The following is a 14,542-nucleotide window of genomic DNA, read 5'->3' as shown; positions in this document are numbered from 1 at the left end:
AGCAGGCTCTTCGCTGCATGAAGAGAAAAAATTCACCATAAAAATCGATTCCTTAAAAGGAAATAGAAATCTATCTTAGTGTTAGATTCTCCAGCCTCATTCTGGTTAAGAGAGTTTGACATTTCAGGACTGAACACACTGTGGAAACTTAATAAATATCGAAGTTTACAAACAAAACCATAACAATGATATGTGGACCAATTTTTAAAAAACACTGAAAATCAATGTGCCCGTACTCTGCCTAATTCAGTTAACTCAATTATTTAATGTATACTTGATTTGAGTGGGTTCATACATAGGTATTTCAATTTCACATTGAACATTAATCGAATTAATTTTAATGTAACCCCCACCCCTACCCCCACCAGGAAAAGGGGAAAGTTTGTTTGGAATGTTTCTTGGTTAAGATCAAAGCATATTTAAAGACATTTGTTTCTATTATATTTATCCCATGATTCTTTGTACATATACCACTCACCCCACACCACAACAATAAATTTTTTTTCACAGGCATTTAATGGACTGATTTTGCACCACCTTTGGGGGAAAAAAAATCCCCCCTTCCCCAGTCACTGCAGTTCAGACTACTTCCTGCTTCCTCCCCGTTTCTCTCCCAGGGTCACCCCACATCTGTCTCCATTTCTCCACACATATACCCTCCTCCCCTGAACACAGAGCCTCAATGGGGTGACAAGTTATAAAATGTAGGAACTCCTGGATAAGCTACCCGGTATTTGTATCTAGCAAGCAGGTTTAAATTTTCAAAAGTTGAATAGTCCCAACTATTCTGAAGGTCTTTGATTTCAGAAACTCTGTAAAGTACTTGCTTCTATTCAGTATGTTGAGCTGGAAATTCTGAGAATTATTTTTGAAGATTTATTTATTTATTTGAGAGAGAGAGAGACAGACAGAGAGAGCATGAGCTGGAGGGGCAGAGGGAGAGGGAGACGATCTGAGGAGAATTTTTAAATTTAATTGTTGTCACTGGTGAATGTGATAACATGCAGACCGGGCAAAAAAATTATGTGACTAAATATCTTAATTTTAAACTATCAATAGTGGGAAGGCAAGTTAACCTCTAAATCATCTGTAGCAGCCCCCAAATTGTCTGAATGCCAGTAAAATACCAACAGGAAAATTGGAATAAATAATCGTGAATGGCTTCCACAAGACAGACTCAGAAAGGGTAGGCCATTATTCATTTCAAGGTTTCTGAGTGAAACTGCGCTCCCTATCTAAGCTATCAATCACTCTCACAGAAGGCCATGTGGCCTGCATTCATTTTTTAAATTAAATGTTCTGGATGTTGATAAATATAAAAGAAGTAATAAGTGATACATTTATGGAAGAATTATTGAAGAATGGATGGATTATTAACAATAAACTATATATATATATATATATATATACACACACACACACACACTTACAGCTTCACAATGGAATGGTGGTTCTCAAAGTGTCCCTGAACAAGAGCATCACCATCACAAGGAAACTGGTTAGAAATGCAGGTTCTCAGCCCTGTTCCAGAACCCCTGCATCAGAAGATCTGGGTTTCCACAAGCCCTCCAGGTGATTCTGAGGCCCACTAAGGTGAGAACCACTGCCAAAGAAAATTCTTGACATTCTCAATGACTATGTCTCGATAACCCGAATCCCCAAATGCATAAATATCTGATCAATTCAGACACTTATAGATTACATAACTATGAAGCCCAAGTCACTTATGAAGTCATTTTCTTACTAATAATCATCACTTTCTTAGACCTTTACATTAACTCTTCTCTTGCATTATCAATTCCAATAAGTACCTAGGGGGGTGGGGCACAGGGAGGGTGGATTTCTCATGAAGAAACAAAATCTTCATCGATTCTAGATAATTATCACACATGCAAGAACCAAACAGCATTAAAAAGGCCATGTCAAGACACGGAGGCTGAGTGGCTTACTAGGGTCACTGGCCAGTTGTAGGAGACACTTGCCCTGGCCTGAGCATCTGTCCCCCACCTGCTGTGACTAATGGCCACCAACGTCTCATAGCTGCCTCTCTTCTTCAGAAAGGTGACCTCTGCTGATGGGCGGTCCCGAGCCCAGGAGGCAACACTCGCTCCTGGCTTAGGAGGTAACTTATGTCTCCAGGGGTGGGCCACAGCCAGCGGTGTGATAGAGTAGAACCCAAGAGCCCACTGTGTGGTTCTCTTCTCAATTCTGCATTCAGTGAGATCACGTTGGTAGCTTGAATCTGCCCCGGTGGGAGTATGGACCCCACAGCTGGAAAACGCCACAAATCAGTGTTCACTCCACCTCAGAGCTAACTGATACATATTTACCAGCATACTGCTGGCCACCCCCCAGCGATTAGCTGGGGTGTGAAAGGACAACTCTGTTGTGTGGTTTATACTCCAGCACTCTCTCTGTGTGGATCAGGACACAGAGCTAGATTTTGCTGGAGATGGCATACTTGCTTGGCTCTTCTCCCTTATTATGCTTCCCTAACTCCCATACAGGCTTCTCCTGAAAGCAGACTGTCTATAAATCAATATGCACCCAGACCCCCGTTCTCAGGGTCTGTTTCCAAGGAACGTGACCTATAACACAAGTTAAGTCATTAGTTAATTGACTGTTGCACAGAAGCCTCAAAGGATACGTGTTCAAAATTACAAAAAGCTTGAAGTCGTGGACCTTGTGGGTCACAGTGATCAGATAAGACTGCAAAAGATAAATCTGAAATGGCAAGGATCTGCTCTTTGTGGATGTGTACGTAAAAAAAAGTAGCTGATGGAAAAAGGTGAAGCCTGTGCAAATTGGGCATTTTTTCATATCATGCTTCTCAAATTATGCTTTCATACCCATGAGTAAATGTCCTGGGGGGTTTATTTCACTTTTTGGTGAAAAACACTTTCATATTAAAACACAACAAATACCTTACAGAGAGGATCACAAAACTGACATGAGATGTAAAAAATAAAATAAGAAACATCAAAGGAACTTCATGCTCCTGGTTAAAGGAGGTAAGCAGTTGGGAGGGGAAGATAACAGTCTCCTTGGCCATTAAGAGAAGAGAAGTAGAAGACTTTGAGAAGAACTATGTAAAATGTAACCCAAAATATTATTTTAGTATAAAATAATCTTACTATGAAAAAAAATGTACTCTTCCTATTATGAAAAAGTTAACCATCTTCAAATGATAGGGTTACATTAGTCTCATAAGCACGTGTGTTCCCATAATACCCAGAGAACTGGTTTACCAAGAACAATTATTCAATGCCATTGTTTAACTTAGTTAATGTAAGGTTGCCTAAGGCATTATATTGGTGCCAACGTTCCCCGTGTAATTCTGAAAACTGTAATTGCCGAGTGTGACAGGAACACAGCAGGAGCCCAATCCTTGGGTTATTTGTTCTCAAATCATTCCTTATTGTGCTTACGGTAGGAGAGCAACATAGTTGTGAACTTTAAACTTGTTGTGACTTTGGTAGATTCCAAAGGAGAATGAAAATATACATTGGCTGTATGCTTCCATTTTCTAAGGAAATATGGAATGTCAGGTAAATAACAGACACATTTCCAAACTGTTCCTTGTTAACGTGGTACATGCACACAAACGCACAAGCTAATACAAATTCTTGCTCCCTCGGCTTGGTGCCATATAATAATATGTTGAGAAAAACTAAGCTGCCATTAATATGATCCCCAATACAATTTTATTCATGAAATAAATTAAACATTCACACTCCATAATGAGATCAGACTTCTCTGGGTATAGGTTTTAACCATGTCATGAATGAATGAATGACTGAGTTTTGAGATCCATTAATGCTGACAGTCTATTACTTAAGCTTTTGTTTAGAAGAGTCTTTTTATGATCTAAGACTCTTGAGGAATAGTATTTATAATTACGACCAGCCACAAACAAAGCTTCTGGAGTAAATCCTCAGTAAACAGGATTGGCATATTAAAGGATCAGGTTTTGATATGGCTGTTTTTAAATAGTAGAAAGGATGACATTCTTTGGAGAAATTTTTATTATCTAATTAAATACTTCCTTGGAAGAATAATGTCAGATGAACTCATTAGCGGAACATTTTGATTATCCATGTTCTCCTAAATATCCTATGACCAGAAGAGAAGCTGTACAACTCTGATTTAATGCAATAACAATGGTAACCAATTCTAGCTCCTTCTTTTATCACAGCCCATCAAAGGAATACAAAGAAGTCCAAATTAAAGTAAGTTCAATAATAAAAAAAAAAAACCCATGTTCCTTTTCCAACTGTTCTAAAGCCTTTCCCTATCTTTAAGCAAAGTTCACTCAGTAATTATCTTATTTATGAAAGTAAAAGCAGAAGGATGTTTCTCTTACTAAATAAAGGCCTTTATGCTTTGAATGTAGACGGCATCTCGAAACAGTCAAAAAGAAAGCATGTTGAATGTCATCAACTCATTTCCTCCCACCCACTGTTTTAAATCGTTTGCTCAGTTCCAATGTATACTACACTTACATAAGTTGTTTATGAAGAGCCAAATTAATAGTCTTTGCAATTGTTTTCGTTGGAATTTGGAGAGCTGACAAATGAATTAGTGGAAAATGGCAATTCTACATGAATTAGCTTTTAAGTCTCCCTAAGAGGCTGATGCAGAACTTAATAAGAGACTTATTAGAAGAAGTAGGACAACTTAATTCAGATTGATTATAGACTTTGGTGAAGACAGCTGGGGTTCAAATGAAACTGAAAAAGAACTTATATGCACTTCAAAGTATGCTAAGCAGATGTCTGAAACAATTACTCTGCACTGGCTTTTCAGAAGTTTCAAAGGCAGGATGGGAATAGCATGGCAAGCAAAGGTTCTATTTGCTTAAGTTGAGGTAGAGGCTTTTAAAACACACACAGCACTTGCTAAAATCAGATGCCTTGGGTAAGAAACGTGATTTGACACTGCTGTCCTAAGTAATTTGCTTTTAGCTTTATAAACAAAGCAGGAAATGAGAGAGAATACATGGGAACTAAGGAATAAGCTCTCCTGGAACACTAACTTACAATTTGCTGTACACAGAACAAATAATTTGGTTAGGATTTTTAAGATGACGAATTCCTACCTTAGTTTCTAAGCTCTTTTAAAGCCAACAATGACCGTTCTATTTTAAAAAAGAAACACAACACTTTTAAAGTATGTAAGTGAGGCTTTACCATAATATGCCTTCTTGTAGAAGTATTCCAAGATATTAAAGGCCAAATCATATGCTTTTGAACATCACAGATGCATGCTTTAAAAAATGAGATAAAGAAAAAAAACGGGATAAAACCCAGGTTACTTCGGACGACAGGTGCTAGTTCCATATTTAACCCAGATTTACAAAGGCTTACGTCTTTTTTGTTTGTATTTTTTTCTCAATCAAAGGCTACTTAATACACACAGCATTTGTAGGAAAATAACAACAAAAGCCTCCACAGAGCAATTCATTTGCTGTCTATAACCATTAACAAAATATTGGGGAACTTTTCTTCTCCAACTATGGGCGGTACACCTCGTTCATCATGGAGATATCATTTCTTTACTCAGAGTTGAGAGAGCTCTCATATTTTGAATCATTCTTAGGGCTGCCCTGTTTGCGATGGTTCTGTCTAACCTTGCATCCCCTAACTCTATCAGAATGGTCTATAAGTTTTCTCTATAAAACTCACATACGAGAAAGGGTTGAAAGTTGGCTCATATAAATGACAAATATAACAAAATTAATAAAACATTAGAACCCGAGTTAAGATGAGAAAAGCAGTAAGAGAAGAGACAGTTGAGTGAACTTGGCAGAAAGCTTTTGTTTGCCAACATGAAGATGAAATTCTACTATGTTACCTCACATTTCACATTCACTATTAGGAGGAAACATACTTGCTTTTCTCAGTGTCAGAGTCCGAGACAGCATTTCTTTGATATATTTCCCAGATAAACCAAACCACGGGGACTCAGGATGGTTGGTCTGAGGAGATGCATTCACCAGTTACCTTCTTACATTTTTAGATGTGAATGCTGAACATACATAAGTCAGGATGGCATGGCGGCTTCATTATAGTCCCTGGTCTACTACACATGCTACTGCATTGTTCTCAATGATAATTCCAAAAAGATCTAATCCAAATATTTCATCGTGAGAACTTTAAGGAAAAACTCAGAGAATCCCTGTCCTTGACCTTTCGCAGGAAGGAAAGTCTGATAAAAAAAAAAAAAATAGAAAAGAAGTTAACTACATAGCTGCGACAAATTTGCATAATTCCAAATGGCAGCCTGGGGGAGTTGAATTATGGCGATGGTGTGAAAAACTGTGTTTCGAGGCAATGGGCAAACTAAGGGCAGTAAAACATTCCCGGCTCAAGAATGATGTACCACTCTGTGTAAAGAACCCAGGGTAGATTAGAACAAAAGGGAAAACTTGGAGCAACAACAACGACTCCCGAACTTTTTCACACTGGAACTGTGCTCAAGAACGAAAACGTCCTAGGCGGACGGTAGGTCCCCAAGTCTTCCTGCTTTCTTAAAACCTGCAGATATGCCACTTACAGATCTAAGTGGAGCACCTAGTGATCCAAGGAGCTCTTCCTACTCCCCGTGACGATAAGGCAAGTAAGAATATCTGTGCAGTCACAAAAATAGTCGTGTTAGTTCCAGTTCAGTGAGAAATCATGATTGTGTCCTTGAAATATTTGATAAGCAGTATATATAAATCATGAATTTTAAAAATAAAGAGGCATTTGCATTTTCAATTTCATTCTAGGGCTCATGCCTATGGAAGCTCTTTTTGGAAGGTTGAGATTCTCTGAGTGAGCTAAATAGTCAATACTGACACTGTGTTCCTTTCTCTGGATTTATGATATGTACACCATCCTGAAGATGAGTAGCCAGCGACAATGCCACTTCCAAAGGGTCCCAGGACCTCATTTTGCTGTTCTTTCCATTCGCCAAATCGCAAAGCCACATGTGCTAATGAAATGGTATAATACTCGATCCCACAGAAAAACACATGCCACAGTTAACTTGTATAACAACTTCTTTAACAAATGAGAGGAGAGTGGAGGTGGGTATTCCATTAGAGTCACTAGGGGTGATGAAAATGGACTGAAGTGGGTAAATAAAATACTCTTCTGGCTACATGCCTAGCTATAAGTTTGGAGTTCCCTACAGCATAGAGCCTCCGAGGGCTTCAATTGCTGAGTAGAAAAATGGGAAGAGTGGTTTTAAGTACTCTTTTACTTCTTTCAAAGTAAGTTTTAGTTAATAAAATTCACTCCCTATAAACTACCACCACCAAAACTTCAGAGTTTCAAACCCAGTGTTGTTGAGAAGCAACAGAGAAAACGGATTTATTTGAAGTGATGGCATGTATAAGCTCTTTTAGAAAGGAATATTGAGTGCATCTAGGTTTTGGTTACTATTGGGATCAGAATGAGCGTCTTACCTATTAAGGTGTGGGAATAAACTTGGTCTTAGGATCAAGACCAGGTAAGAGAAGGGAAGTGAAAGGAAAAATGCAAATAGGCTTCAGTGAGGGTCAGCCGATATTTGAGCTGTTCTACTTTGAGTGATTTTTTTTTTTTTGTTATTGAATCATGCTGCATACATTCTCCATCCATACTCAGGATACTACAAAGCATCTGTGTGGCAGATATGACTAAGAATGAATCCCTTATGTCTGCTGTAAAGCCTATAGATTTGGCCACTTAATTAATTTATCAACTCATTCAGTTCCTTTGGGACATTCTCCTAAACTCATTTGTCACTTTGGGGGAAGATATTAAAAAACGGAGTTCCTATATTTTTGAATAAAAGTACTATTTTTAATGCTGAACAAACACAAGGTAATACACTTCAAAGCATTATTTTAATTTCCAAGTGGCCAGCAATGTTAACCATTGCTTTAATTGCAAGACATAGGGTCATAGAATGTTAAGGTGGAAGAGATTTCCCAAGTTATACAGTCAAATTTGTAATCTTCTCTTAAATCTCCACCTACTATTTTAATGAAGAGCTATTCAGTTCAACGGAATAGGCTTCATATGGGCAAAGACCATGTCTGTTTCACAACTGTATCACAACTGTATCACAACTACATGTGATAGCACATTGTATGGTGGCTCATAAACAAGAGTGGAGTGAAGGAACAAAGAAGTAGAATGAGATTCCTTTGTATGTTGTGGACACTGTGCTAGGAGCTGGGCATTCAAACATACACGGCATGACCCTTGCTTGTGGGAACCTCGCTTTAAGTGACAAGCTACAATACATGGGAAATGTAAGCGTGACAGCTGAAGGATGTGTGGTGATCTCTGAAAGCACTGACTGGGGGCCATTTCTTCTGCTCGGTGGGAGCTGTGGGCGGGAGGCACTCAGGACAAACTACAAACACAGAAGCCGTTTGAACTGGGCCTTGAGGGCTGAGTGGGAGATCACCAGGCACATAAGGTTGGGGTGATCCAGGCCAAGGGAAGACCATTCGCAAAGGCAGAGAGTTAGGAGAAAAGCCGGCATATTTGGGTAAAGGGGTGGTAGGGCCGGAGTGTATGGAATGGCCTGAAGAAGGATGGGAGTAACAATCAGGAATTTCAACCAGGGCTAGGAAGAAAAGGGCCACCTGCCCTCTTCATTCCTTGGACTTCATTCTGAGGCAGGCAGTCTCCTGCGATGACTTTGGGTTGGAGTTGGATGAAGACGGATAATGTAGACATCCAGTAAAGAAACTGTTCATTCACTCATTCATTAGCCAAATATTTAAAATGCAGTGTTTATCACTTGTGATGAGCACCAGGGGTTGCAGGGAAGGGCTGAATCACTCGACTGTACAGCTGAAACTAACATGACACTGTGTGTTAACTAACTGGAATTTAAATAAAAACATAAAAAAAAGAAAATGTAGTGTTTATGATATGCCAGAACATGGGATTAAAGATGGGATTGGCATGGGATTTAAAGAAATATAATACAACAATCTGAGTACCACACTCTGGGGGCTGGAATAGGACACTGGTTGAAAAGAGGAGAGAAAATAGAAAAGATATATTTAGAGGCAAAATGAGTGGCCAAGTGCAATCAGTAAAAATGTAGAAGGATTTAAGGAAAGAACTCAAGTGTCAAGCCTGAGCAACTTGACATTGGCAACATAGAAGAAAGGGGACAGCAGCAGAGGAATGAGCAAACATGAGAATGAATGAACTTAGTTTCAGAAGGGCTGCATTTTGATTCCTTTAATGATATATGGGGGAGGAGGGTGGCCGAGAGATCCAGACCGGAAATGGATATTTGTCACCATACTCTCCATTTCAAATTGGGAGCATTTACACAATGCAAAGGGCATGGAGCTAAGTTTAGAAACTTTGGTGTGCCAACATCTGAAGGGTGAGAAGAGTTTCGGAATTGAGGAAAATAAAGGAAAATGAAGGAAGAAGAAGAATGGGGATGAAATAATGCCACGGAGGGCAAGGGAGAAGAGACCTTCCAGAATGAGGCTGCTGGCAAACACGCCGAGTGCAGGTGAGAATTTCACTTCTTTTGAATTTGAACTTTTGTTGGTTTTGATGCTAGATGAGTAAACAAGATATGTTTTCAAGTTGCTGGTTTTCAAAATGATACTCCTAAACATGTATATTCTTTCTTTATAAATATATGTATCATCTTTGTGCCACAAGGGAATTTAACTTTGGTCTTGGGGACAGCATTCCAAATATATAATGATATTTCCTAATATTTGCAGTGGACTAATACAACTCAAAATTGTATTACATACATTGCCTTCTAAGGGAAGGGCAGCAGTAACAGCCTCAATTCACAGTACCATAACTCACCCAAGTCATATAATTTAGTTAGCACAAAGGCCAAAGCCTAGATTCCTGGCTCTTGATTAAGTGTTATATTTTTCCCTACTCTGATACTAAGTTTCACAAAGAGCACACACACACACACACACACACACACACACACCAGATCATTTTAGTACAAACGCCTAAATTCATTTCCTAATAGCAAAATCAGAATGATTGTTTCATCCTGTACCTTTTTAATATTTCATTCCACATTACTAAAGACAGAGATGATTAGATCACTATCTCCTCTTAGAGAAAATACCACATGCAAGATGATTTTGAATTTGTGAAAGACAGACTGATTTCTAAAGCTTAAGGGCGCTATTTTTAACTTTGTGAGAAGAAAATACTGCACTCAAGTTCAGATTAGAACTTCTTTTGAGTCTCTCAAAGGGCCCTGAAGCAAAGCAATAGATGGTACCTTGACTTTTTCGAGGTGATCTTGGAGAGAGTCAATGAGGAGGTCACCCACAGGCTGCCAGGATCCCTTGATCACCTCAGCCTGACGTAGTTTGAGGTCCAGCTCATCTGTTGCTTCCTGAAGTTCCTGGAGTCTTTCGAGGGCCTCGTCTATTTTTCTCTGCCAGTCTGCAGAGTGCAGGTTCAATTTTTCCCACTCAGTGTTGACCTCCTCAGCCTGCTTTCGTAGGAGCCGTGTAACATTCTGGGCTCTCTCCTCAGGAGGCAGCTCTAAATTGGTAATATGACAAGGTTTTAGGCCACAGTCATTTATATTTAAAAAAAAAAAAACATTGTTGAAAAGGTCATACTGGAAGAAAGAGAGTACAGTCTAACAAGAGGCCGACTCATTGATTAATGGTTCCTTTACACTTTGGCATAAATTTTGATAGTGTCTGGCCCATCTCAAGTCTGTCCTCCTGAGTGTAATCTGTTCTACTTTCTATCATTCAGATAATCCAAGATTCATTTAAGCTACTGAGTAGAGAAATGCACACCACAAGTTCTAATTTACTTCAGTCAGGCTCTTAAATTGAAAATTAGCTTGTAGTCTTTGTAACAGTTGAATTCCTTCTAACAGATCATCTCTTTTGTTTATTATTTTCTAAATGTTTCAATAACTGATCACTAACTAATCTCTTTTACTGTTTATTAATGAATGTACAAACAGATTTAGGCATGGTGGTTTATGATTCCTTTTTCTTTTTCAACATCTATGTTTAATTTGAATCGATTCTATTTAACTTAGAAAATATGAGAGCTATCCAGACCCTGGCAGCAAGAATGGATGGGTCACTCTGTCACCACTGATCCTTCTATCAATATGTTATTACAGTTCCACATTCAATTACCTCTGGGCTCCTGGTAGAGTTTCTCTAGTCCTTCTAAAGGCTGTTCTGTCAGAAATATTCGTACGGTCTCAAGAGTACTCATGATTACAGGTTCTTTCGTTTTCAATTCCCTCTTGAAGGCCTGTGAAATGAGATGAAAAGAAATGCTTATTTGGCTTGTGGCATTCTTCTCAAAATTAATCCTAGATGTTCAGAACTTGGTTATGGAACTCCCAGGTCAATTTTTATCTCCTTTATTTTTAAACCGACAGTCACAAAATGATAAAGAAGGCTATATGGATCTTTCTGTTAATCAGAAGCCATTGTGTGTGTAAAGCTATTCTGGAGAGCATGGGGGGAGCTTCTAAGACATGTTAATGCCTTTTCATCAAGATAAGAGTGATTTATTTGTACAACCTGACTGCCAAACTTGAAATCTGAAGCCAAAGTTGCAAGATACACATTGCAAAACCCTAGCAGGGCTAATGAATACTTCACGCACCCAAAAGAATGGTTATCCAGAACATAGGGAGCCTGAAGGGCCATTTGGAAGAACTTAGGTTGTACTGAAATATACAGCCAATCCAATTCATAACCACCAGCTTATTCTGTCAAAATATCTGACAACAAATAAAATGAAATATTAATAGTAAACTATGTAAAAACTCAGTACTTCTGAAAAATACCCAATACATTATCCAATGTGACTTCTTTGAGAATGGTAGAAATGTTTTGACATATACTGGATGTAGGAATTGTGGGAATAGGTTTCTATAAAAGGATAGGCCTAGAATCCGTCTCCTGGTGTCATCTATGCTAGTTACCAGTTTTAATCTTTAATCTGTAATCTTCACTGATACAGGGGGTTAAAAGGAAAGCAGAATGCATAGTTTCTGCCTTCAGGAAGCTTCTGGATGAAAAGAAGGGAGAAAACTAACACACTAGAAACAGAGCGAAAACAATAAACTTCATACATAATTGAGTCCTAAGGCTTGTGAGACATCATATGAGGCTAGAATAAATTGAGAGATACTTGGAAACCATCAAAGATACTCATTGACCAGATTCTGCCATCTCAGAAGTGAAGATGTTAATGAAAGTATCAAGTACCACATAAACATTAATTGATCAGTGTAAAAGCAACAGTAATAATAATAATAATAATTACCCTAAGCTAGGGCTTAATTATTCATATCTTTTTTCAATTCTGTCCTATTTTTAGCAATGTTACCTAATGATTTTAAGCCCTGAGGGAAAATTCAGCTATATCTCCTTTGAACTTCAGATATCTCATGTTGTAGGAATGCTCCAGAACTGTATTATCTGACACATTTATAAATAAAATCCTCATCATTCAGAAAAATCCTGAGTTTGATACTTTGCAAAATGATTCATCTTCCATAGTTAGTCACACTTCACTAAAGAGAGGCAAAGTGTTTGAATTGAAATAATAAAATTCTGTAAGTGAAATATAAGGATTCAGTCTGTGGATGGGGATGTAGTTTCTGTACAGTGAGATATTTTTGTGTCCTTGAAATAATACAGAGTAGGTATTATAATACAGAGTAGGTGGACTATTTACTCTGTTGCTTACAATGTAAAGCTGATTCTCCCTCTAATATTTCATTTGAAATTTGTGTGTGTGTGTGTGTGTGTGTGTGTGCATATGTGTGCACATGTGTGTATGTATATACAACTCTTGCTCATACATCTAATTTTCCCAACCTCAAGAAAATTATTATTGTTTCTAGTCTCTCCACTTGGTCTTGATAGGAGGCGATTGACTCTGATTTCACTAATTATAAAAATAATAATGGCTCCCTTTGTTAAGCTACTATGTGTCAGTGGTTGTATCAGAAACTAGAAAAAAGTGAATGCAAAACAACACTTCCCATTTAGAAACTTGTATACAGTATAAGAGTCAAACACATAAATAATTTCTTTATTTTTAAAGATTTATTTATTTATTTTAGAGAGAGAGAGAGCACAATCGGGAGGGGGAGAGGGAGAGAATCTCAAGCAGACTCCACACTGAGTGGGGAGCCTGACATGGGGCTCGAACTCACAACCCTGAGATCTTGACCCTGAGATCATGACCTGAGCTGAAACCAAGAGTCAGATGCTTAACCGACTATGCCACCCAGGCACTCCTAATTTCAGCACAGTGTGGAAGGTGCTATAGGTTTGCACAATCTGGGAAAGGAAATTGAGAAAGGCTTCCTAGAGAAGACATTATTCATAAAGAATTCTTAAGCATGAACATGAGTTAGCCTGGGAAGTGCAGATTAGAGGAAGAAAAACGATGAAAATACGGGTGTGAAGACATAGGACCTAATACAGTGTGCCATGTACACTTATCTCAAGTAGGCCAGGTTTCTAGCACATAAAGTACAAGGAGAGGACATATCCAGAGATGAAATAAGACAGTGTCATTATCTTAAACTATATTTGACCTTTAACTCAGAAATTGAAGCTCTATCTGTGAGTTGCTAAGAAGCCTAGGTATTCTCTTGTGTGGGAAATCAGGAACCTGGAGTGGCATAGGCACGTGTGTGTTTCAAATAGATGTCCCTGACATAAATACAGAGCAAGTTAGAAGGGCAGAAATGCACTTAGAGAGACCAGTTAGGAGGCAACTGTATGAATTTAGTGAAAGATTATTAGGATCTGACCCAGGGCAGTAGGTACAAAAAAAAAAAGGATAGAGTAGGGAAATGTTTAGTGTGTAGAGGTGTGGGAATTTGGTGACTGAATGGAGAGAGGAAGGAGCAAGGAAGACTCCTAGTTTCTAGGTTGGGGAGATGAGTGAATGCTGGGTGCAATTAACCTACATGTGAGGAAATAAACTCTCCCAGATTTCTCAGCACGCTTATAAAAAGCTCTGGCTCCTGCGAAACTTCCCATACCATGGGAACTAGATCTGCAGTCATATGTCTAGTTAATTTCTCTCATCCAAGAGGACCAAATGGTTAGAGCCCAGAGGAAATTCCCAGGTTCAGCTCCAAGCTGTCAGCAAGACTGGAGTGGCTATCTCTTTAGGTCTTTAGAGTTTGGAGAAAAAAAAGCCCAGATCTTGATGACATTTCCGGTTTGTAAAATCTGAGGCATGTGGGGTTCTCTGGCTTCTAGAAAAGTTGGAGTTAGGGGGCACCTGGGTGGCTCAGTTGTTAAGCGTCTGCCTTCGGCTCAGGTCGTGATCCCAGGGTCCTGGGATCAAGCTCCGCATCGGGCTCCCTGCTCAGCGGGAGGCCTGCTTCTCCCTCTCCCACTCCCCCTGCTTGTGTTCCCTCTCTCGCTGTGTCTCTCTCTGTCAAATAAATAAAATCTTAAAAAAAAAAAAAAACAGAAAAAAAAAAAAGAAAAGTTGGAGTTAGGACTCAGGCCCTTATGTTTCCAAGGAGACCC

The 14,542-nt window shown here is 38.8% G+C and overlaps 1 protein-coding gene across 2 annotated transcripts in view; it reads right to left on the bottom strand.

Annotated features, from left to right (window-relative positions):
* Positions 1–14,542, bottom strand: part of DMD (dystrophin) — a 2,222,747-nt gene that overhangs the window by 319,557 nt on the left and 1,888,648 nt on the right. For both annotated transcript variants that reach the window (XM_073901937.1, XM_025857655.2), the window contains exons 58-59: positions 11,159–11,279; positions 10,270–10,538 (exon numbers count right to left, since the gene is read on the bottom strand). In XM_073901937.1, coding sequence (XP_073758038.1) covers positions 10,270–10,538; positions 11,159–11,279 — 390 coding nt within the window. The remainder of the gene's footprint in view (positions 1–10,269; positions 10,539–11,158; positions 11,280–14,542) is intronic.

Source organism: Callorhinus ursinus, unplaced genomic scaffold, assembly GCF_003265705.2.
Source record: "Callorhinus ursinus isolate GAN/ISIS: 27379988/994484 unplaced genomic scaffold, GSC_fseal_2.0 scaffold16, whole genome shotgun sequence".
Classification (NCBI taxonomy): Eukaryota; Metazoa; Chordata; class Mammalia; order Carnivora; family Otariidae; genus Callorhinus; species Callorhinus ursinus.
The sequence above is the reverse complement of the archived record's forward strand: the minus strand, read 5'-3'. Positions and strand labels throughout refer to the sequence as shown.